The sequence below is a fragment of the Strix aluco genome, chromosome 3 (genome assembly GCF_031877795.1).
Source record: "Strix aluco isolate bStrAlu1 chromosome 3, bStrAlu1.hap1, whole genome shotgun sequence".
In the NCBI taxonomy this organism is placed as follows: Eukaryota; Metazoa; Chordata; class Aves; order Strigiformes; family Strigidae; genus Strix; species Strix aluco.
The window spans coordinates 10,271,387-10,293,551 of NC_133933.1; the positions used below are offsets into that span (position 1 = coordinate 10,271,387).

The following is a 22,165-nucleotide window of genomic DNA, read 5'->3' on the forward strand; positions in this document are numbered from 1 at the left end:
ATCTTTTTAATTTTACAAAAAACCCTCAATGTGTTAACTAAATTACAAATCTGTACTGCCAGTTTTTACATTGTTTTCACAGTCCTTGTTGGGGTGATGGGGAGATAAGGTGATTTTTTTGCACAGGTATGCTGGCAAACCACACTTTTATACTTTTTTTTATACAGTAAAACACAGATACTTGGAAAAATAGTTCTCATCTATATTAAAAGACCTTTTACCCCGTGCTCATAATTTTACATCAGAGAATTGTAGTATTCAGTCACTGAAAGGACCTGATGTGTGACTGGCACCTCTTAAGAGATAATTGCCAAGACGTTTCACTGGAGTATGAATTAAGGTCTGACTAGTTCCTGCCTGTTTCAGGGTGGAGGGATTCTTTTTTTGTTGTTAGGGGCTAGAACATCTCAGGTGAAGTGGTGGCAGCAAGTGCTGCGAACTCTTGTTGGACGTCTCCGTACCTGAGGTTTGAGAGGGTAAGTTACGTTGTGTTTCAGTGTAGTTAAGCACAGTAACAGAAATAATTTACCCAAGAGCATCTTTGTGCTTAGCTAAGTAAGAGCCTTTGTGTTGTGGGTATTAGTCCTGCAGTAAGTTTTGCAACTCCAGTCATTACGTTGCAAATAATAATCTTTAGGTTTTTTCTGTTGGGTTGTTTTGAAATGTCCGTGATGCAAATGGCTTGGATTTTTCTGGAGACCGTTTTTGCTTAAATTAGGTATTTGAAACATGCCCAGTTTGTCCATTCCAGCCAATTCTTCACTAGCAATTTCAAAAGCAAGCAAGTCCCTAGTCATTTTAAAATTAAAAACCAATTAATCTGCTTAACTCAGATCCAGCAAGATTCATTCAGTTCAGCTCTGTGCTGGCTATGTGGGCTTCTGCAGGGAGGAGCCACCCTGGCATTGTGCTTCCTCGCACCCTGGCTCTGGCTTTGCCCTACACGGGCTGTGAGGCTGGATCCTGTGGGCTTTGTGTTGGTACAGCAGTGCTTCTGCCAGGGAGTCCCAAGACATTTTTGCCACTCTACACAAGCTAACGGTCCAGCTACACCAGCACTGAATTAAAGCTGGTGGGCCGTGCAGGTGCATAACTCCCCATCTTGTATCCAGGTTTATCTAAAGTATCACAGCTCCTATTAATTCTCATTGACAAAGTGTCTATTTTTTTTATTATTCGTTGTTTTGAAAGAAAAAACAGTCTGATTTTTACAGATACTTGGTGCTCCCAGCTGTTGGTGGAAGTTGGAAAGCCTGGAGTGTTTGGCATCTCTGAAATTCCCAGTTTAATTTTACTCTGCTAAAAGTTTCTCTAGCTGCACAACTTTTAAAGACTGGTCGACATTCCTGATGTGAGAAATTCCCTTGTGGTTCTTTATGACAACAGTCTGCAAAATATGGTTCAAAATCTGCAATACGTGAAAAAAATATTTTAAATTTAGAGTAGCATAAAAATGGCAAATCTGAAAACTCTTCTGTGTTCTCTGAAAGCCATCCTGTCACGTAAAGCTATTACTGTATCTCAGTCATGTGAATTAAATCTGTGACCATGTTAAAAACTCAAATTTTTGAAGTGGAAGAACTTGCGGACTGATGAGCTGAGGAACTGGACAAGCAAAAGAAGTATTCCTCCTTATTAACACCTTTATACTGACAGGCACTGAGTATTCTCGGTTCTGGTTCACTTCACTGGGAAGAGAGGTACTCAGCACCTTCCAAAAAAAAAACCCAACCCCAAAAAGCACCCTAATTCCAATTTTTATACTCCATCAATATTCAAGTCCATATGTTTTGTTGCAAGGTGATGGTGCTTCTGAAAAATGCATGGTTTCAGCTGCTCTAAGAAGTGAAAGATTCAAGCCCTCCATTAAGCCAGCGTTGATTGCATGGAGATTACCTGCTGGGTGGTTATTTTCTTCAACTGTGAACTAATGATTTGTTTTCAGGTTGATTATTTAGCTCATATCTCAATGGCTGTTTTTCTTAGGCATCTTGGCTCACAGCTTTGTGAACTGGAAAAGCTGATAGATAAAATGATGATTGCAGAGTTTTCAACTTATGCTCGCAATGATTTAAATAGACCCCTAGAAGATGATTGCCAAATTCTAGAAGAGGTATGTCTGTTATTGAAATAAACTGTCTGATGAATATGTTTGCATCTTTAACATACTTAATTAGCACCAACTAATTCACTCAGGTCCCTAGTAGCAACATTATAATTTTATACTATTTCTCTTCTCACCCAAACCTCCCCCTGCCCCGCTTTTTTTTTGTGCTTGATAAAATTAGATAATTATAACTAAACTCATGGAACTGCAATCTGGTCCTATTTTTTTTTTTCTAAATAATCAGTTCTCTCTTCTCTGATTAAATGTATACTGAGTTCACTTCATGAACCTCAACGTGTAAGTGGAAAAGAACATGGACTCTCATATCTACTTGACTGTAAAATTTCAGTTTTGCAATGAAAGCTGATAGTTGCATGTTCTTCTCATTCTGTCTCCCTTTGCATTTACGGGTGCTTATATCAAGCATATACTTGCCCTGAATACATGCTTCATTTGCAGTATATATATAGTCCTCATTCCTCTGAAGATCATAAACATCTGAAGATTAAGCTATTGTGATTGCTTTCTAGCCAGGAAAAGGTTTTGCTGAATTTTGCCTGTGCTGTTCTTCAGTAACTGCTGGACCCTATTAACTGTTTAGTCTTGTTTCATCTGTGGGTTTAATGAAATCTAGTGAATGGCAGTAGCACTTAAATATTCCCATTTCTGCCCTATAGTTTTTTCCCACCTCTGTGCTGCAATGTGGTAGCCTCTCAATTGTGCTGGTGCAGCTGTATTTAGTGTCATTCTTGCTCGGGGTAAGGAAACTCACTAATCTTTAGAAATAATCTTTAAGCACAAGTGGATGAGCACAACTGAGGAACGGGCATGAAGGGGCCTGGGAGGAAGGGACTCAGCTGGTATTGCCACAGGGAACTTTGTATAGTTAAAGTATGACATTTGCCTCAAGGTGCTGGACTGATCTAAATACTGTTCACCATGTGTTTGATACCTGAACTTTCTTACTGCTGTGCAATTTCTTAAAATTGTTTCTTGTCCTCACCTTGATATTTTTAGTGTGCTTTTTTTTATTTTCCTTTTTTTTTTTCTTGATAGGAAAGACTTGTATCACTAGTATTTGGACTCTTAAAACAAAGAAAGCTAAATTTTTATGAAATATATGGAGATGAAATGATTATTACTGCAAAGAACATAATTAAACAGGTAAGCCACACACTTCTAATGTTTCTGACAAGCTTGCCTCAACCCCTTAGAAATTATTTTTTAAGTAGTTAAGAACAGCTTAAGATGTTAAAACAGATGAAGTTTTTTTCGTGGCTGATGGTATCTCATTTAGAGCAGCTGAGCTTGCAGACACTAAGGACTTCCTGAAGCACAGAGGTCTGTTTGCAGAAAAGGCCTTCTGGAAGGAGCAGGTAGCATAAGTACAGCAGATCACAGCTTCCTCTGCATAATTTCCATTGCTCTGAATCCCCTGATTTTAGCTTAGTTTTTTTCTTTCTCTTAACACATGGCTTTCCCGAATAGTATAGTTGTATCATAACATTATGTTTCAAAAAAAACTAAAACAAAAAACCAAAACCACACCAAAAAGCACCCCCCTGCAACCTTGTGAAAAACAAAACCCGCAAGTTCTTGGTGTAAATACATAAAAGAGAATCAAAAAACTTGCTAGTTGAAACAGTGGAACTTCCAACATATGCTACAGAAAACATTGCTTGCATGAATGTTAGCATAGACCTAGCATAGGCACACGATGAAAGGTTGGAAGACATCCTTGCCTTTTTCTGAGAGCAGGGTGAAATAGTGAGGAAGGTAGAAGTGCTTGCCTGTAAAAAAAAAATATTTAAAAAATCAGTCCTTGTCCACGTTGGTGTGGTGGTTTGCGTTTTAGGGTAGTCTTTTCAAACAAAAAGTCTTTGTAGATAAAACCAGCTAAAACCAACAAATGAATAAAGCTCAGATGATGACTTTGGGGGAAAATGCATGGACTAGTTCGGACAGTGACATGATGGCTTTTGTTTGCAAACAGAAACTTAGACTGAACTTTGAGTGTGTGTTTGGTACTTTTAATTTTACTCATCTTGTCTGTTTGCATGCATATGTGAGAATATTGTGTAAGGGGTGTTTTTCTCCCCTGAAGATACGTGATTATTTCAAGAGTCACGTTCTGATGTGTTATGAGCCACCTCCGATTTGTATCTCAAAGGCTGGGAGATGGTCAGGTGGTGGGTTTGCCATCAGATGAAGACAGTCTCCTGCCCTCATTGTACAGTCCACTGTTCACAGCTGTGTTGTGAACCAGGTTGGGAACACAGCTTTTAAAAGTTTGGATTTTCCTTTTTAATTATTACTTTTGTTTTAAGCCAGATTGGCTCTCCCAATCCATTTCCCATTGCAGCGCCGCGGTTCTGTCGCTCTGGTTGTGCAGGGTGGGTATAGATAACACAGGCTGATTTTGCTAGTAAATACAGTGGTAGAATTAGAAGACAGACCGTGATGTGTGTGACTGCAGCACCACTTCTTGTAAGGACTTAGCAATGATGCAAGTCCTTTCTCACTTGACCCCAGTCCAGTTTAAATTGGGTTAAGCGCTCCTGCCCCAGCTGCTTGTTCTTTCCCCACCTGAAAGCGGTGGGATGCTGGGCTGGGTCGTTGCCCTGCTCCCTGAAAGATCAGTAGAGGGTGTGAGTGAACACTGCTTTCTAGTCATGCTGTATTACTGTAAGCCTGGAAAAACAAAGGCATACAGATGTGTGCAGTTGCTCTGGGACTTTGTATAAGGCTTAACACCAAAAAGAAAAAAAAAGCGTGAATGAGTGACACCAGGGTAAAACTGTTCATCTGCCTGTGAGTCACCATTGACTTTTTATTTGCCTGTATCAGCAGTCATAAGGAGACTTTTTTTTTCCCCCTTCAAATTCTGTGTTTAGTTGCATAATAGGCAGGTAGTGCTCCCTGTTTTCCTGCTCATTCTCAGTCATAAAGTGCTTTTCCCATTCTGCTGGGAATATTTGTCTTCATGTTGGATTTTTCAGGTGTCACCTCTGCTCAGCAATAGATGAAGTTTAATCAACTTCCAGTGTAAGTTTCTATTGAATAGGGAAAATAGACAGGATCAGAGTATTTCTGTGTGGTTTGTGCAACACGTTTGCTTTGTGGTCTGTTGTCTCAACTCTTAGGGATATTTTTCCTTAATAAAGGAAACTGTTTCCTTTCCATGTCTCAAATGTGCTTCCTGTTCAAATGCATTGCTGGGCTGTTTTGGTCAGTACTTTAGTAGCTCTTTATTGCCAGGCAGGTGAAAGAGCAGAGGTTTGTAAGCACTGAACAACACACTGTTCAAGAACAAGGTGTTTTTTTAAGAAGCTTCTGTACCGACCACCGTTATTCAAAATGCGGGTAAAATCATGTAGCTTGAGATGGCAGCCCTCAGTCACCATTTCGATTGTACACATTCACTTAAAGGCAAGATGAGTTCGTAACTACTGACTCCTTTGATCAGGTTATTGATTGGCATTTGGGAGAAACTCCCTAATTCGGTCTGAATGGGGTTGATTTGTACCTAGGGCTTACAAGTAGTGTGAAAAGAGATCAGTGAAACTGCTGTAAAATAACAGATGTGTTTGGAATGAAAATTGATGGTTCTGGAGACCTGAAGAAACTGGCCAGTTTTCTGTGTACCAGTTGAAGAGCCAGTGTCCTTTGAGCAAAGACCACAGCATAGCAATGAACACGTGGAGAAATCTAGGGACAGAGGCAGGCCCTAGAGGTGAAGAGGACAGACAGACAGCAAATGCCATGTCTGCTAGGAGAGCGGTTGAAACTGTGTCTGCCTCACCAGTTGAAAGCACAGGACTATAGGTGTGTGCTTCCACGCTTCCCTGGTGCTGTTTCTTCCAGTGGAGGTTAGTTCCCAAGTCCTGTATTTAAAGCTGAAAAGGAAGTCAACCAATGTTTTCCAAAGTCAGTTGCTTTGGAAAGGGGAAGAATATGGCTTCTATTCTTAAGTACCTGACCTGAGAGACATGCTTAGCATCCAGGCTCAGAAAAGCAGGTCCCTTTGAGATGGAGCCAGTGTGTCCTCCAGAGCTTAGTACACAGTTGGGAACACTTTGATCATCTGTATTTTGCAAATAGATGTTTGGGGGGTGGTTTTGGGGGTTTCTGTTGGATTTTTTGTTTGTTTTTAGAGAAACAAGTTGTTAAATGATACAAATAATGTCTTTATTATTTTACTTTTCCTTATTTAACTTGAGGATTATTGTGTATGTTTTGAAACTCAGCAGCAGTTAGAAAGAAGCTAAGATATTTTTTTGTTTTGTTTTTTTCCTCTTTAAATTTGACAGTGTGTGGTTAATACGGTATCGCAGATAGAAGAAATAGATACAGAAGTGGTTGTTAAGTAAGTATACAGCCAGATCTTTTTTTTGGTGGTGGGTGGGGATAGGAAATGGATGGTTTTTAGCATAGATAAATTTACCATTCTGATTTGTGCTTAAATTTCTCTATAACTAAGGATTATCCTTCTCTTTTACCTTAAACCTGTACTTCTGTCTGCCTCTGTGAGAATACTGTGTATTCCCCTTCTTATTCAGATTCTAATGTTACCTTAAACTTACCTTTCAAATAAATACTAAAATTCTGTGAATCTCGCTGCATGAAGCATAAACTACTGTATTCAAGCATATATCTCTTAACTACTTGAAAACATTCCCTATTGTCATAATCTGGGATTTGGTATTAAAACTTATTAGTAGTTTCAGTACCTCCTGCATGAACGAGAATAGGAGCTATCCAGAGAGGAGACCAGACAAGTTCAGACCCAAGAAATGGTCTGGCAGGAGCCTTACAAAGCCCAGCAAAGGCAAATGCCACGTTCTGTGTCTGGGAAGGAGCAGCCCCTTGCAAGAGGAGAGGGAGGAGCTGTCAGGCTTCAGAGCAGCTTTGTGGGGCAGGACCTGGGTGTCCCTGGTGGAGAACTGGTTGGCCATGGACCAGCAGTGTGTCCTTGCAGCCGCAGCCTGGGCCACGTTAGCGTAGCCAACAAGCTGAGGAACAAGAAAGACATTAAGATCCAGCAGAATCCACTGGGTTGTTGGGGGCTGAAGTGTGGAGCGTAGTAGGAGCAACCAAGGGAGCTGGGTCCCCCTCCAGCCTGGGGAAGGGAAATCTCGGGGGAGAATTGCCCACAGCTACCTCATGGAAGAGTGATAGCAGAGCTGTAAGCAGAGCCAGGCTTCTCTCAGAGCTGTGCAGGGGAAGGATGAGGGGCAATGGACACAAGATGAAAGATGAGAAACACTAGTTGAATCTTAGGAAAAATGGGTTCCCTATGGGAATAATCAAACACTGGAACGGGGACACAGAGAAGCTGTGGGATCTCTGTCCTGGGACATAGACAAGCCTTGACTGGGCAGGGACCAGAGCAACCCAGTCTGGTTGGACCTGTGTTGAGCAGGGCTTGGACAAGGCACCTCCAGAGGTGCCAGCTCCAGAGGCCCCTGCCAGCTTCTCTTTTTCTGTAGCTCTACAATTCATTTGGCTCAACAAAGGGTTACCCCAAGATAATAAAGCCAGGCCAGCTGATAAAGCAAAGCGAGAGGCAGAATCTGCATGGGATTCATACCCGGGTTGGGAAAAGACTGGGCACAGGGTCATTTTTAAGCATTGGATATTTGGTCACCATTCTCCAATGTTTACTATTCTGCTGTTGGGTCCTAACTGTGTATTACAGGGTTTAACTTTTGTTCCATCAATGACTTTTCTGCCCTTTGCCACAAACAGCTGACTTGCACTTTAATAGCAGAAGTGGTCTCATTGCAATGCAACAAAATGGGCTTAATAACATGGCTTTTGTAACACTTGCAAAATATTTTCATTTAATTCTTTTTGTAATTTTTCTTTTCCCACACGATTTGTGGAAAAGTTATTAACCCCCCCTCCCTTGTTGGTAACACATACTTATCCCAGCGAAAAGAACATTACACCCGGAAAAAGCTAAATGGTAAATGTGAGGCTTGAATTTTTTTAGTATGATCTGTTTTTATATACCTGCTTCCCCATTCCACTTGCATACATTGTGTTGATCGTGACTTGTTCAGGTGATGTCTGGTGTTCTGCCAGATAAAAGTCTACAGAGTTTTCCTTATATTTATAATTACATTTAAAGCATGTTTTTTTTTCTTTATGTGCCAGTAGGCATCATGGCCAGTAAACATTTGCGGTTTACTGAATACTGCTCTTTTTTAGGCTTGCAGACCAGATGAGGATGATGAATTTTCCTCAGTGGTTTGATTTACTGAAGAATATTTTTTCTAAGTTTACCATCTTCCTCAAGAGAATAAAGGTAAGACATTCATCTGCCAAGAGCTTCACATAGTTCGGACGTGAAATGGAATGAAGTTACTTTCCATTTGAAGTCCAAAGGTGTTGGTTTTGCTTATAGAGTTCAAACTTTTGATTGAAAGAAGGATATGTGAATATCGGCATCCAGGGCAAAAATGATTAGTGCTAACAAAGAGAGCAGTGGGAAGGAGATAATACCTCTTGTTGCATGATTACATCCATTTCAGGCTGCTAGGGATTAGGACAGAACTTTTGTGTGTGTTAGATTGCTCCAAATGAGGTTTCTTTCACCATTCTCAGAATCATCTGATACTGGTTACCGTCAGACGGATGGGTCTGCCTCTGAATGTTAATTACACAATAGAAAATAAAGCCAGGATTTAGTTTAATTTTGTGGGTAAAAGAAAATCTCATTCTAGCACAAGTTTGTGGCACAGAGTTTCGGGGTTTTTTGTAATAAAAATTATATTTGATTCTAGGCAACGTTAAATACTATCCGTAGCGTGGTTTTCTTGGTTCTAGACAAGAACCAAAAAACCAGAGACCTGGAGGACACCTTACAAAAGAACCCTGCTAAAGACAGTACGGTGGATACAGAAGTGGCTTACCTGACCCATGAAGGCATGTTTATAAGCGATGCGTTCAGCGAAGGGGACCTCCCGCCTGTAGCAGCTGACACTACCTCTCAAAGAAACACTTCCCCAAACAGTGAGCCCTGTAGCAGTGATTCGGTCTCTGAACCAGAGTGCACTACCGATTCCTCATCCAGCAAAGAGCAAACGTCGTCTTCTGTTACTCCAGGGGGAGTAGAGATGATGTAAGTAAATAAGCTGCCTGTCTCCACTTTGCAACATGTCAGAAACAAGGTGTTAGGTGCAGGCGGTTGTTTCTGATGATACAGTACGAAAATTACTTTGAAGGAATCTGCTTTTCTAGGTAAGTGAAGTGCAGTGGCTCTCCACCATCACCCCTAGAGACTGCTGTCAGACTGCTCTGTCCCCAGCTCTCCTTTGTTTTGTTTGTTTGCCTTGTTTTCACCTCTGTGTAGTGGTACGGGGACTCGTTATTACACTTCTTACAGAAAAGGGCCCCTTTCACCATCTGTTCTGTTGGGGAGCTCGCTTCTGTAGAGAGGAGGAGAGATGCAAGTCTAGCCTACACAAAACACAGATTGTTTGTCATGCCTTTAGCAGGCAGAAGCATCTCTGTTCCCTGTCCATGTTCCCTATGGCTATTTTTGCTGGTTTTTTTAAGCTGGCTTCATGCAATACACCTTGATAAATTCTAGAGAAAAATCTGCAGTTCATTGTCAACTCTTTGACTTGCATGGTTAAATAATTCCATCTCAGTGCTTTGGTAACGTCAGCAGTGCTGCCCTGTGGTGCTCCGGACTCCAGAGTTGTAACCTTTCTGGCATCCTTTTATGCATACCTTATTTATGGCTGGAAGTCAGAGCTACCTTTTCAAAAGAATCAGTCATAGTGTGTGTGGGACTCGGACATGAGCCACTTCAAAAGCCAGCATGTCTGGATGCAGAGTTCTATGAAGCAAAATTGAAATACCACTTGTTATCCTGCTGAAAGATGGAAGATAGCAAGTGGCTGGCTCGTTCTAGCTGACTGGTACTCAGGTGTCTATACTTGTGTGTTTAAGCAACTGTCAATTTTGCTAGAGACCTTCCCCCTCAGATCACAATGTTGGCTGAAGGAGATGGATTTAAAATAAATATGCTGTGAATAAAACCAATTCAGGCCTCTGTATGTCCAAACATCCATTGTACGTTGGAAATAAAATGCAATCTGAAGAGAGGTCCAGGGTTACAGCGAGGAGCAGGGAAGGAGAAGAGGGTTGGGTCCGAACTAGTCTGGAGCACTTTGCTAAGTTTGCTAAAAATATACCCTCCAGCTAGAGCTCTCAAGCAATAAAGTCGTTTCTGAGGCTGGTTGCATAACTTTGTTCTAAAATGAACTTGCTTCATCGCTCTTCTGGTTTTCCTTACACTTCTACTTGGTGTTTGGAGGAGGCTTATAAAATTACACGGTTACAACAATGTGAGCCCCATTGCTGCTCTGTAGTGTCCCGGGTTTCTGCTCTCTTCTCATTCTGTCAGTCCCTTGAGCAGCCACGCTGGACCAAAAGATTATCTTAACTAATTGCATGAATGGCAGAGCTGTGCTATAGGCTAGCCTCAAAACAGTAGACAAATCACAGAAGGCTTTTTAAAAAGCACCAACGTAAAGAGCCTGAAGTCTTAAGAGCTAATAGAATGACAGCCTGTAGATTAAGGTGGTGGGGAGTGCAGAATATGTATTTTAAGCCTTACACTTGCATTGGAAGAAAAATGCTGTTTTATCTGCCGTACGCTTGTGATGCTCAAGTGTTACGGGAGCTGGGTAAATTTTAGCTCAGTAAATGTTACTAATATTTATTGTATTAGTAATGACTATATCATGTTTCTTTTAGACAGTTAATGGAAATTAGAATGTGGATTTAAAACAAAATAAGGGATGTGCGGTTGTGCATTTCCTGTTGCAGGGACTGAGATGACATTGACAGCAGCTTAGAAGATCCCATCTGTACAAAGTGACTTTGGTGATTAACTGACTGTCAGCATTTGACAGTTGCTGCAAGGCTCTTTCCTCCTTCAACCTGTGAGCAGAAATACTGGGATTTTTTTATAAATTGATGTTCAACCAACTGGTTCTGTCATTTGTAGGATCAGTGATGACATGAAGCTGACTGACCTGGAACTGGTCAGGCTGGCAAACAATATTCAGGAGTTACTTTACAATGCCTCTGATATCTGCCATGATCGTTCAGTCAAGTTCCTCATGGCAAGAGCAAAGGTAAGGAGCTTGGGTCAGACTGCTGTTGGTGTCTCATCCTTAATGAGAATTTACTCCCAAGTTACTGGTTTAATGAGTGAGAGTTCTGAAAGGGCATTCTCAATTAAGTAACTGTTCCTGCTGCCGCAGGCACTTGATGTTAATGCCCAGAGCACACAAGCATTAACATATCATGTCATTGTAGGACAATGTGGGTTTCTGCTCCTTTTTTTTTACTTTTTAGTATTCTGGCTTGCTGTCTTTGAAACTCCATGCAGAGAATGCATTTCTATGACAAGGTAGCTGCTTGCGCTGCTATCTGCCTTCTGTCCCATGTAGGGTTAAATAATGTGCCTCTTAAAATACTAGTAGTCCTCAGACATGCTGACTAGTTATTTCTTTCCATCTCTGAATTTTTGTGGTGTTATGTCTTCTTACAATGGTTTTCTTTGCATTTAGGATGGCTTCCTAGAGAAGCTGAATTCCAACGAATTTGTTGCTCTTTCTCGCTTGATGGAAGGCTTTATCTTAGATACTGAGCAGATCTGTGGCAGGAAAAGTATGTCCTTGCGAGGAGCACTTCAGAGTCAAGCCAATAGATTTGTGAATAGATTTCATGAGGAGAGGAAGACGAAACTAAGGTATCTCTGGGTAGAAGATCTTTGTGTTCTTACATGAAGAATTTCATCAGTCATATGCCAGGCAAACACATTCTTTTGTTGCCTAGAACACTAGTAAGCCAGTTGTACTTAAGAGCAGGGGGTGAAAAAACTGTATTAAAATTATTTTCAATTGGTTTAGACTTGTACTGTTTTCATAACTTAATTTCTTCAAACTAGATTGTTCTACAGTTATCTCAGTAAGGACAGTAGTAGCTACAGGAAGTACTCAAGACTGACATTGAAGGGCAGGATTTCTCAGTCTTGGGGTTTAAGTAACTTTAGGATAATCCACTTCGAACTGTTATTAAAAAAAAAAACCCAACCAAAAAAAAAACCCCAAGCAAACAAAACCAAATCCAAACCTAATAACCCAAAACCCAACCCCAAACCAAAAAACCTTCAACAAAAACAATTAAGAAAACCCTTAACCACTTGGGGAACAGCCTTTCCAGTAATATACATCAAGTCTTTTTGCTCTCATCATCAAAACCTCTTAAAATTCCAGTATTTACACATTGTTTCAGTGACAGTGATCTCATAAGGATCTTTATTGCCTAGTGTAGTCTGTTCTCTATGATAGATTAAATGAACAAATTGTGAGACCTTGAGGCCAGCATGGTGTTTCTCTGTTTTGCTACTGCCAATTGTTGGACCTCTTTCTAATGAAGGTGAATTAACATAACATTTTGGGCCACTGGCTTTTTTTTTAAAATTACTGCAGTTTTGATTCCATGGCATTACAGGCAGGAGAAGCATCAAGACATTTAAATTTCTCAGCCTCCTCTCTTTCGTGTTTATAACTAGTCTGCTTTTGGACAACGAGCGCTGGAAGCAAGCTGAAGTTCCTGCCGAGTTTCAGGATCTTGTTGATTCAGTGTCAGATGGCAGAATCTCTCTCCCTGAAAAAAAAACTGCAGGTATGTATCTTGCAGTCCTACTGTTAACTGAATTTATTATCAGCAAATGCTGCTATTGAATGTTGATGGGCATATTCTGATGATTCTGATGTCACTCTTCATCTGTGTTTGCTCGCTGTCTTCTGGGGGGGATCAGAAGCAAGTTGATAATTTTTTTCTTTCTTTTTTTTTTTTTTTCTGTTACCAGTGTTGAAACTTCTTGTGCTGACCTTAAAAGACTTTTTTTTTTTTGACAACCCATTTCAGTGTTAGCACAGGGAGGGAGCTACTTTTTTATGCAAGTATTCCCAGTGTAGAGGCTTACATTCTTTGCACAAATTCAGTCTTTCCCCAGAACATACCACTGAAGTGTTGCAAGAGACCAAGGAGCATGTGTGTGTGCTCAGCCCTCCTTGTGTTAAACAAAGCCTGCTCCTTCCCACTACTTCATGCTATGTGACTGCTCATGGAAGTGAAAACTCGGGTGCATTCAATTATTTACCTTCCCACAGAAACCTGATTTGACCTCAGACAAGTCACTTTTTTCTCTTCGTGCCCCATTTCTCCGTGTACGAAATGGGAATGCATAATGTGTTCCTGCCTTGTGGGGATACTCATCCCATATTGCAGTGATGAAAGTGTGTGAACAGCTAGAAGAGGAAGAAAACAGCAAGAGATGAGAAGGAAGAAAATACAGTACTGTCATGGTGGAGAAACCACAATCCCCCCCAAAGGAATATAGCAGATACAGAGAGCATGTTGGGCAATGATCACTGCAATTATGGAACATGATACCAAAATATACTCATTGACCATTGCTCTTAAAATAAGCTCTTGCAGCTTCCTTTAAGAAGATGGGAAACTGGTGGCATCAAATTTAGCATGAAAAACTGCATCAGTAAGAGCTTCTACTATGAAGCCTGAGGAAGAAGATTAAATATTGATACACCCAAACTATACTGGTTTGAAGATTAAATATTAATATACCCAGCAAATCATTTGAGAATGAATAGTAGAAAACCTAGTGACTTTTTCTGCTTTTCTTCTATTTGTAACCTGTTGTATTTGAAGTTTTTAAGTCCATAATGACTGTGGAACTCTGGGGGATTTTTGCTCTAAAATCCCAGCAGATAATAAAGTAACTTTACAGATCATAATAATTATGATGGGCAACCAACTATGTAATAAATATTGTAAAAGAGAGCAGTTCTTCAAAGATTGATTATGTTTTTTTTCAAGCCTTAGTAAGTGCACACTAAATTTTTAGAAACTAGCATTGTTTGTACTTGGTTTGAGTTCAACTCATCCCTTTTCCTTTCTTGCTAAAACGTCTAGCTACTGAAGAAAGAAAGCCAGCTGAATTCCTTATTGTTGAAGGACAAAAATATGCAACAGTTGGGTAAGATGCACTCTTTTCTCTTAGCAGTGGGTTATTTGGCAAGAACTTTTGCGTAGAACTGTGATGAATACTAACAGCTTTAGCGATCTTATTTAAATAAAAAAAGCCTCTTCTTCCACAGACTAGTTTCTTTAGTTCCCAAACAGTTATAAAACATTGCAAGCACTTCTGTACATTAAAGTACTCTTCTCTGAATGACTAGGCTGAAATTTATGGTTTCATTTGAATATGTTGGGTTTTTTTCCAATTATATCATGAAAACACCTAGTCATGAAAATACAGGTTTGTCTTCCATAGTACACTGTTGTTATTTCTTGCAATATAGGTTATCTCTGGCAAAATCGTAGAATCATAGAATGGTTTGGGATGGAAGGGACCTTTACAGGTCGTCTAGTCCAACCCCCTGCAATGAGCAGGGACATCTTCAACTAGATCAGGTTGCCCAGAGCCCTGTTCAGCCTGACCTTGAACGTTTCCAGAGATGAGGCATCTACAACCTCTCTGGGTAACCAGCTCCAGTGTTTCACCACTCTCATGGTAAAAAATTTCTTCCTTATATCTAGTCTGGATCTGCTCTCCTTTAGTTTAAAACCATTATCTCTTGCCCTTTCACAACAGGCCGTGATAAAAAGTCTGTTCCCATCTTTTTTATGAGCCCCCTTTAAGTACTGGAAGGCCACAATAAGGTCTCCCCAGAGCCTTGTCTTCTCCAGGCTGAACAACCCCAAAATACATGAGTCCACTACGGGATGATTGCTTATCTTATTCAGAATAAGAAATAAGATGTGGGCTATCTTAGAAGCTGCATACACTATTTCTTGGCATCCTGATTGCTTTGGGTTGGAAAGTAGTTTCTTAAAGCTGGTTATATCAAAGACATTTTAAAATGTATGATCCTCATATACTTCTTTCATTTAAAAGCATGCTGTGCTTCCAAAGACTGTGAGGCTTAATCATTAAATATGCATGAGAGTGTTTTTGAGGAGGGAGTAAAACTTGGAACATCTCACTCCCCAGAGTCCTAACATCAATTTACCCCAAACTTAAAAGTTCCGATTTCCATAATGTCTTTGACCAGCTGTCATTTTATGAGTTGCTTCGTGATGATGCATCGTTGTTCAATTAGAAACAGAAGCTGATGGCTCAGAACTTCTGTGTCAGCCAACTGATGTCACTGCAAAAAGAGCATTTCAGGTCAAGTAGGAGCATCTGAACATGCTTTAAAGGATAAAATATACTTAAAAGATGATGTGTTTGATAATCATCACTGCTCATTTTAAACTTGTTATGTTTAGCTCTGTGAAGCAATTGTCAGCTTCATGTTGGTGCAAGTATTTGTTTCAGTTCTACACACTTCTACATACAGTTTTATTGTATTTAATCAAATAAAATGCATTTATGAAAAAAAGCCTAGATGTCCCCCAAAAATTTTCCAGGTGTTTATTTTCAGTTGATGGTTCATCATCTTTCTGAACTCTACTGCCTAAAGGAAGAAAGAGATCTAACTTTTTGAAATGTTAGAATATCTACTCTGAACATTGGATCTTGCCTTAGTTTTCCTGCCTTCTGTGTATTTGAATTCAAAGGAGCACACCTGCTCTTTGTGGAGCCTTCTTAATTCCATCCAGTAGCTCCTGAATTCTCCAGTGCCTGCTGAATTCAGGGGAAATTACAAGTGTTGAGCATCTTTGAATATTTGGTGCTGTTTCTTCACAGCTGCCTTCTCTGGTTTATGACTCGTTAGCATTCATTACATCCTTTTCAGTGGTGGTTGTAGTCTACATTCTGTGGATTTTTATACTTACTCAAAGTTGGCCAGAATTATACAGTAGTATAAGAAAGGAGCTTTGGATTTTTTTGTCCCCTGCCAACATCTACGTGGAGACTTTAGTCCCACAGTAGCTTTTTTGGAGATTAAAAAGTTATACCAATGAACCTTAGAGATTTTCTCTCATATGTTAAGTACTTTTTCCACATGCCACCCTGTGGAATGGGTTTTCTTTATAACCGTCTTTATATATATCTTCTTCTATGTTCTACTTCAGATCAGTTAGTGGGTTCATTTAATGCTATAATCTCTAGCATTAGGTAGCTTTCTATCAACATGACTGGCCTTTGTTTGATTTTTCAACATCATCTGTGCACTGAGATGACATATTTGGCTGTTTCCTCTCTTGTAGGACAGTATTGCTGTTAATAAGAATAATCCTTGAGTACTGCCAGTGTGTGGATAACATTCCTTCCATCACCACTGACATGCTTACCCGCCTGTCTGATTTACTGAAGGTATGACTCCAAATGTACTGGCTGTGCTAATCAGGGGTATTCAGGGCAGAGAACATGTCTTACTCTCTGTAATGCTTCACATGTTTTTATGGTTTCCTATAAATCATATAAATTGTCTCAAAATGATTGCGTTTGTTACTGTTCCATAAGGTAGCCTTTTAAGCTAAGGGTATTAAAGATGCAATTTGTTGTGTGAATTAACTTCAGGAAGGCTGTCTTTCCTCTTGTTCACCTGTAATATTGGAAATCCCATCTAATAGAGTTTGTCATAGCAGCCTGGCCTTCAAGCTGGGTGTGAAATTAATGCTGCTGAAGAAAAAGCAATTTGATCCCAGATGCCACAGACGTCTATCTATATTAAGGAAGGAAACGAGTCCCTTGGTTTTTATAAGTCAGTAGAGGTATAGTCAGTAGAAGCATGAAAAATAGTATGGGATGAAGCTTCTGTAGTAAAATGTAAAGATGACGAAAGACCAGGACCTTTTTGTCATTTATTTCTCACTAGAGAAGAGGAAAGCTGGTAAAGCACAGATACTGCAAGGTAATATAAGTAAACAATCATAAAAGGAGCACATGAATGTATCTTAAAACTGTGTGTGTCTGTGTGTATATGTGTGTGTGTATATATAGGCTGCAAAGCTTAGCAGTTAATTTATTTCAAGGTTTTCACTTGTGTCTTTGCCCACAAAGGTTATGTCACGTGTTAGAGTTCTGAGCATAAGCGTAATCGATAAAAGATGAACAGATTCTACTCACCAAAAGTAATTTTATACTCTTCAAAAATATTTTACATAGGGTGGGGGACAGGGGAGGGGAAACATACCCTAGGAGATGGACCTTTAAGTAACCTTCCTGTTGGTAGTTCTTATCTGAATAACCAGATGCAGGAACGTTCCTCCCTGCAGTCATCATTCCGATTCATCCACAAACCTTCCCCTTTGAAAGCACTATCCAAGGCAAATCAGTCAGTCTGGGCCTGGGGATGCCCCTCTTCACCTCTCGTTCTCCAGCTGCTGTTTCACTCAGGTCTTGCAGCACCTTTTCACAGGCAGGCAGAATAGCAGCAGCTGCCTCAAACTTGGCCAGACTTGCATCTCTGTGTTACTTCTCTCTCCCTTCCGTATCTTGTTCTAGCTCTGTCATTTGTGTTTTATTCCTTTGTATTCAAACATCATGTGCAGTTTAATTATTGTATTTCCTATCTGGCAGCAAGGTGCCATTAATTGGAGAGATGACAAGAACAGCTAGCAAAAACAAAAGCTCATTTGAACAAAATAAGAGCCACTCAAGTTGTCCTTGCATGTCACTATGATTTTTGTTTGACTACTGTCAGAGCTAGCAAGGTTGGAAGGTAGCAAGAGCTGGTCTTTATTGTGATGAAAACTGCAAAGTGTTCCCAGGTAGTGAAACTCCAGGCTGCTTTGAACTGTGGCTGCAACCAGAGTGAAATGACACCTGTGTATGGACAAAAACACCATCATAATTACTGGAAAGAGAAGGCTTGCAGCCATGGTGCCGGAACACAGAAACGCTTTCCTCCAAGCAGTCACAAGGAGGGGGTATTGCTCTTTTGATGTTTCAGGCATGCTGCTTCCTTGTTGCTTTGTCTGGAACAGGCCATCTAGTAACTGAGTAATATCCACGAAAGGCAGGGGGGGAGTACAAGTGTCTATCATCCTTTATAGAGCATGTTTTTAATGGTCTGCCACACAGTCAATGAGTTGGTGCTAACTGGAGCTAAATACCTCAGAGGAGCTTAGGCTGCGTCTTTAGCTCAGTGGATCTACTTCTAAAGTCCACCAGGAGGCATAAGAAAAGGTCTTGCTTTTCAGGAGGAGGAGACGAAGTTAATGTCAGACAGTTTCAGACCCCGACTTCTGTCTGAGGGCAGAGTAGTTTATGCCCCTCTCAGGTCAGGTGCTGCACATAGCTCAGGTTCAGTTGTGGCACTAGGTCTGGGTTTCTTTTCTAGCCCTAGATACACCACTCTGGCAGCCCAGGGAGGATGTGTGGGGTTCACGGTGTATCCTCTGTGGTCCTGAGTTTTGTGACTGACTCCAGACAACAGCCAGAAAAATTGTTTCCTGTTTTTACTCACGGAGGGTTGAAATTTTGGGTTTGTTCTTGCGGTATCACAAAGCAAGACCTGTGAAGCAGGTTTGTGGCCCCCCCAGAAAAGGACCTCTGTGTGAGGGAAATTCTCTGTGTTGCAGACACAAGCTGCAGGGCCACCTTGTCACAATTTCTTGTGAATCTTTCTTCAGGTGCATAAGAAAGGGTCAGCTCTCTGGAGGTTTTGCCTCCCAATTTCCACCCCAGTGTCAACAGGGCAGTTCTGTTCAAATGTGAGCCGTGGGACTTCTGCTCTCCATTCAGTGCAGAAGTCGGGGACAAGAGCAACAGCTTCTCCATCTCTACTGCATCACTCAAGCCAGTTTAGAATACCTGGTGTCTCAAAGTTGCGTGATGGAGCAGAATTCCAAAATAAGACAGAATATGGTAACAGGAACTGTCTTACTGTCCAGAGACTTTGCTGGCCTGTGTGCATTTAATAATTTCTTTTCTCCTGGAACTAAGTCAGCAAGAGCAAGTCATGAGTCCTCCACTATAGCTGGAATTCTTACAGAATTAGGTTTTGGTGTGGCTTAACGTCTTCTATGTATCATTTCTTAATCTCGGTATTTTATAGTGTAATAAACACAGATTCAGTCATCTCAGCAGCAGTGAGTTTCATTGCTTTCAAGTTTTCTTTAACATCAGCAAAGAGGAAGGCCTAGACCCAGAGCAGAAACTTGTTCTTTTGATATTTTCCATTCTGATATTACACTTGTCTACTCAGCAAAACTAGTGAGATCCTTATCCTTCACTCCATCCAAGGTCCTGCTTTGAGAAGTATGTTTTACAGATGTCTAGTACAAAGCTGTCCTTGTGTATGGCTTTCAGAGTTAAGGCTGAACATAGCTAGTCTGCAGCAAGTCTGACTTGCAGCTTTTCTTTCACACTGAGAGAAGTCTCGCCCAAAGGTCTCAGAGAGAAGCAGAAATTAGTCCCTGAATTGAAATCACTGAGTAGCTAACTGTGTTTTTAATAGCAGTATTTCTACTTCCCTTTGCTGCAATGTTGCCTTGAGTGCTTTAGCGTAAGCTGAGTCAAAAAATACTGTGGGCCAGTGACTACTGAGAGTGGTGAAAAATTCCTTTTGTCTTACTAGGTAACAGCCATGGACCTCTCTGTAGTAAGAAGTATGTGAAACTCTTGGTACTGGCCTTCATAATAATCTGTTTAATCTTGTAAAATTCTGTTGATGGTATTTCTAAACTGGTTATGAGTAGTTGTTAAAGAGTCAGCATGCATTTTCTCTCTCTTTTTCTTTCTCACAGTATTTCAACTCTAGAAGTTGCCAACTAGTGCTTGGAGCTGGTGCATTACAAGTTGTTGGTTTGAAAACAATCACTACAAAAAACCTAGGTATGGATTTCTATATTTGTCAAAGCTTGTTCTCCTACCTGTTAAAAAAAAAAACCAAACACAAAAAAATGCTAAACATTTATGATAACCTATGTTTGTGTGTGGTTGCTGTGCATGGAACGCAGAGGGTGATAAAACCTTGCTGGTTAGGGGGTAAAACAGGTATAAAAGCTAGTGAATTGGCTGATGAAGCACTAAAATCCATCCAATTCCTTTGCTGTCTGCTGGATCAGTTTAAATGTAAAGCTTCACTGTGTTACACGAAGGAAACCTAAGAACAAATATACAGGCTAGCAAGTTTTCCATGAAAATGTTTTGACTGCGGGAAGGTGTAATTACTTTTTCAGCGGTGACTTTGGCGTGCTTGGGAGGTGCTTAGTGTTCAGATCTTGAGGCGGGAGTTACGTAGGTAGAGGAATGCAGCCAAACCCCTGTCTGCCCGTGCGTTTCGCTGAGCTGTGCTGTCCCATCTGCCCCGTGGTGCTGTATTCTGTAACACCGTGTCCACATACAGCTCCTGTGGGTTATAACCGCGTGTCAGTAATGCGCGAAAGGATTTCTGTGGGTGGCTCTGAGCGGAATAGTTAGGCTTTATATGGCTGAATGTACCGGCGCGGTCAGGTAACTTAAGGCGCTGTGTCTGCGTGCTGAATCCAAACTATGATTTGGGCTTTAGAGTTTCTCATTTTTAGCGTGCAGCTATTTAGCTGAAGTTGCCAGCCCCAAGTTACCTGTCCGGACTGCTTCAGCTGCTCTGAAAAGCCGGGGAGAGCTAGGTGCCCAGTTCCACGCTACAGAAAAGTCTGACGTGCTACTTGAGACCCCCGGTTTTAAACTTACTCCTGAAATTAAAAGCCTTTGGTTGATGGGTTGAAGCAGGTGTTTAACTTGCAGTTCCTGTGTTTCAGGGTGTCCTGTCTGCCTTTCCCTTTTTAAAAGGGAATAGCTTGAGTTGAGGGCCGAGAGGCTTCCCTGCAAGGGGCTGTGGCCCATAGTTCTGGAGCGGATGCAATGAGCAGAGAAAATCTAGGTCGGGTCTTTGCTCCAGAAGGCTTGGCCGGTGTGGTGAGCACGCTGGCACCCCTGTGTGTCCTGCTGCCAGCTCAGGCCCTGTTGGAGACAGGAGAAGCTTAGTTTTGGGAATCCTGGCGGCACCACAGGCAGGCGCAGGCTCTGGGCAGCTCAGCACTGGCAGGGCAGGGTGTTTATGTATGCCTCCTGTGGAAGAAATATTGATGCCTTGAGAATGTGGCTGCTGAGGTTAGGTAGCTGATGAGTCAGGTCTTTTGAGATCTCTCTGATGTCTGCGTGTGCTCAGGGCTCAAAATGTCAAGTAGACACTTAAAGCCTCTTGTAAAATTAGTCCCTTAACCCATATCTTGCAGAAGCTGGGTGTGAATAGCCAGGTACTAGTCTGGCGTCTTCACTGGGTGGGGTTTCCCAGTGGAAAAAAATGCTTACCTCCTTTTTTTTTTTTTAAAAAAGAAAAAAAAAAAGCATGTTAAATTGTGTCAGATCTGTTATTTATGTTAAAGGAGATACAGTCTATACAAAATGACTCTTCCTGTGTAATAATTCAGTTATTTTTCTTTCCCTCTCTCACTTCTGGATTTACAGCCCTTTCTTCACGTTGCCTACAGCTAATCGTACACTACATTCCTATTATCAGGGCTCATTTTGAAGCTCGACTGCAGCCGAAGCAGTTTAGCATGCTCAGGCATTTTGACCACATTACGAAGGTAATTCTTTTGGCATTTCATAATTAAACACAAAGTTCTGCTTTTCAACCGTGCTCTGAAGACTATGAATGTCGTTAGACAGTAAATAAACCCTGCTTTCTTCCATTACAGGATTATCACGACCACATAGCTGAAATTTCAGCAAAGCTCGTTGCCATAATGGATAGCTTATTTGACAAACTATTATCCAAGGTAATGATTTATGGAAATAATTATACATTCTCTAAATTTCAATTGGAGGTCTCATTATATACAGTCTAGATGTTTCAAATGGAGTCTTAAACTTTCCTAATCAGGACTTGTTTGAACTTCTTTAAACTGTATGAACACAAAGCTCCGTGCTGTACTTGTGAATGTGTTTTGTCTTAACTTTTGCCACCTGGGTGTCATTTGCCTTCACCCCCTGCCCCCCCCAAAAAAATTTCATGTTTACTCCTTCAGCAGTAACAGAAATGCTTTGTCTGATGCAGATGC

General features: G+C 40.9%; 1 protein-coding gene across 6 annotated transcripts in view; it reads left to right on the forward strand.

Moving 5' to 3' along the window:
- VPS54 (VPS54 subunit of GARP complex) overlaps nt 1-22,165 on the forward strand; it is a 55,041-nt gene that overhangs the window by 24,805 nt on the left and 8,071 nt on the right. For all 6 annotated transcript variants that reach the window (XR_012622356.1, XM_074817301.1, XM_074817304.1 and 3 more), the window contains 13 exons: nt 1,987-2,113; nt 3,164-3,271; nt 6,418-6,473; nt 8,321-8,417; nt 8,896-9,233; nt 11,133-11,262; nt 11,701-11,882; nt 12,708-12,820; nt 14,135-14,198; nt 16,379-16,484; nt 19,865-19,952; nt 21,570-21,691; nt 21,803-21,883. Coding sequence is in view for 5 of the 6 variants with exons in the window: in XM_074817301.1 (XP_074673402.1) it covers nt 1,987-2,113; nt 3,164-3,271; nt 6,418-6,473; nt 8,321-8,417; nt 8,896-9,233; nt 11,133-11,262; nt 11,701-11,882; nt 12,708-12,820; nt 14,135-14,198; nt 16,379-16,484; nt 19,865-19,952; nt 21,570-21,691; nt 21,803-21,883 (1,612 nt within the window). In the remaining variant the exon portion in view is untranslated. The remainder of the gene's footprint in view (nt 1-1,986; nt 2,114-3,163; nt 3,272-6,417; nt 6,474-8,320; nt 8,418-8,895; nt 9,234-11,132; nt 11,263-11,700; nt 11,883-12,707; nt 12,821-14,134; nt 14,199-16,378; nt 16,485-19,864; nt 19,953-21,569; nt 21,692-21,802; nt 21,884-22,165) is intronic.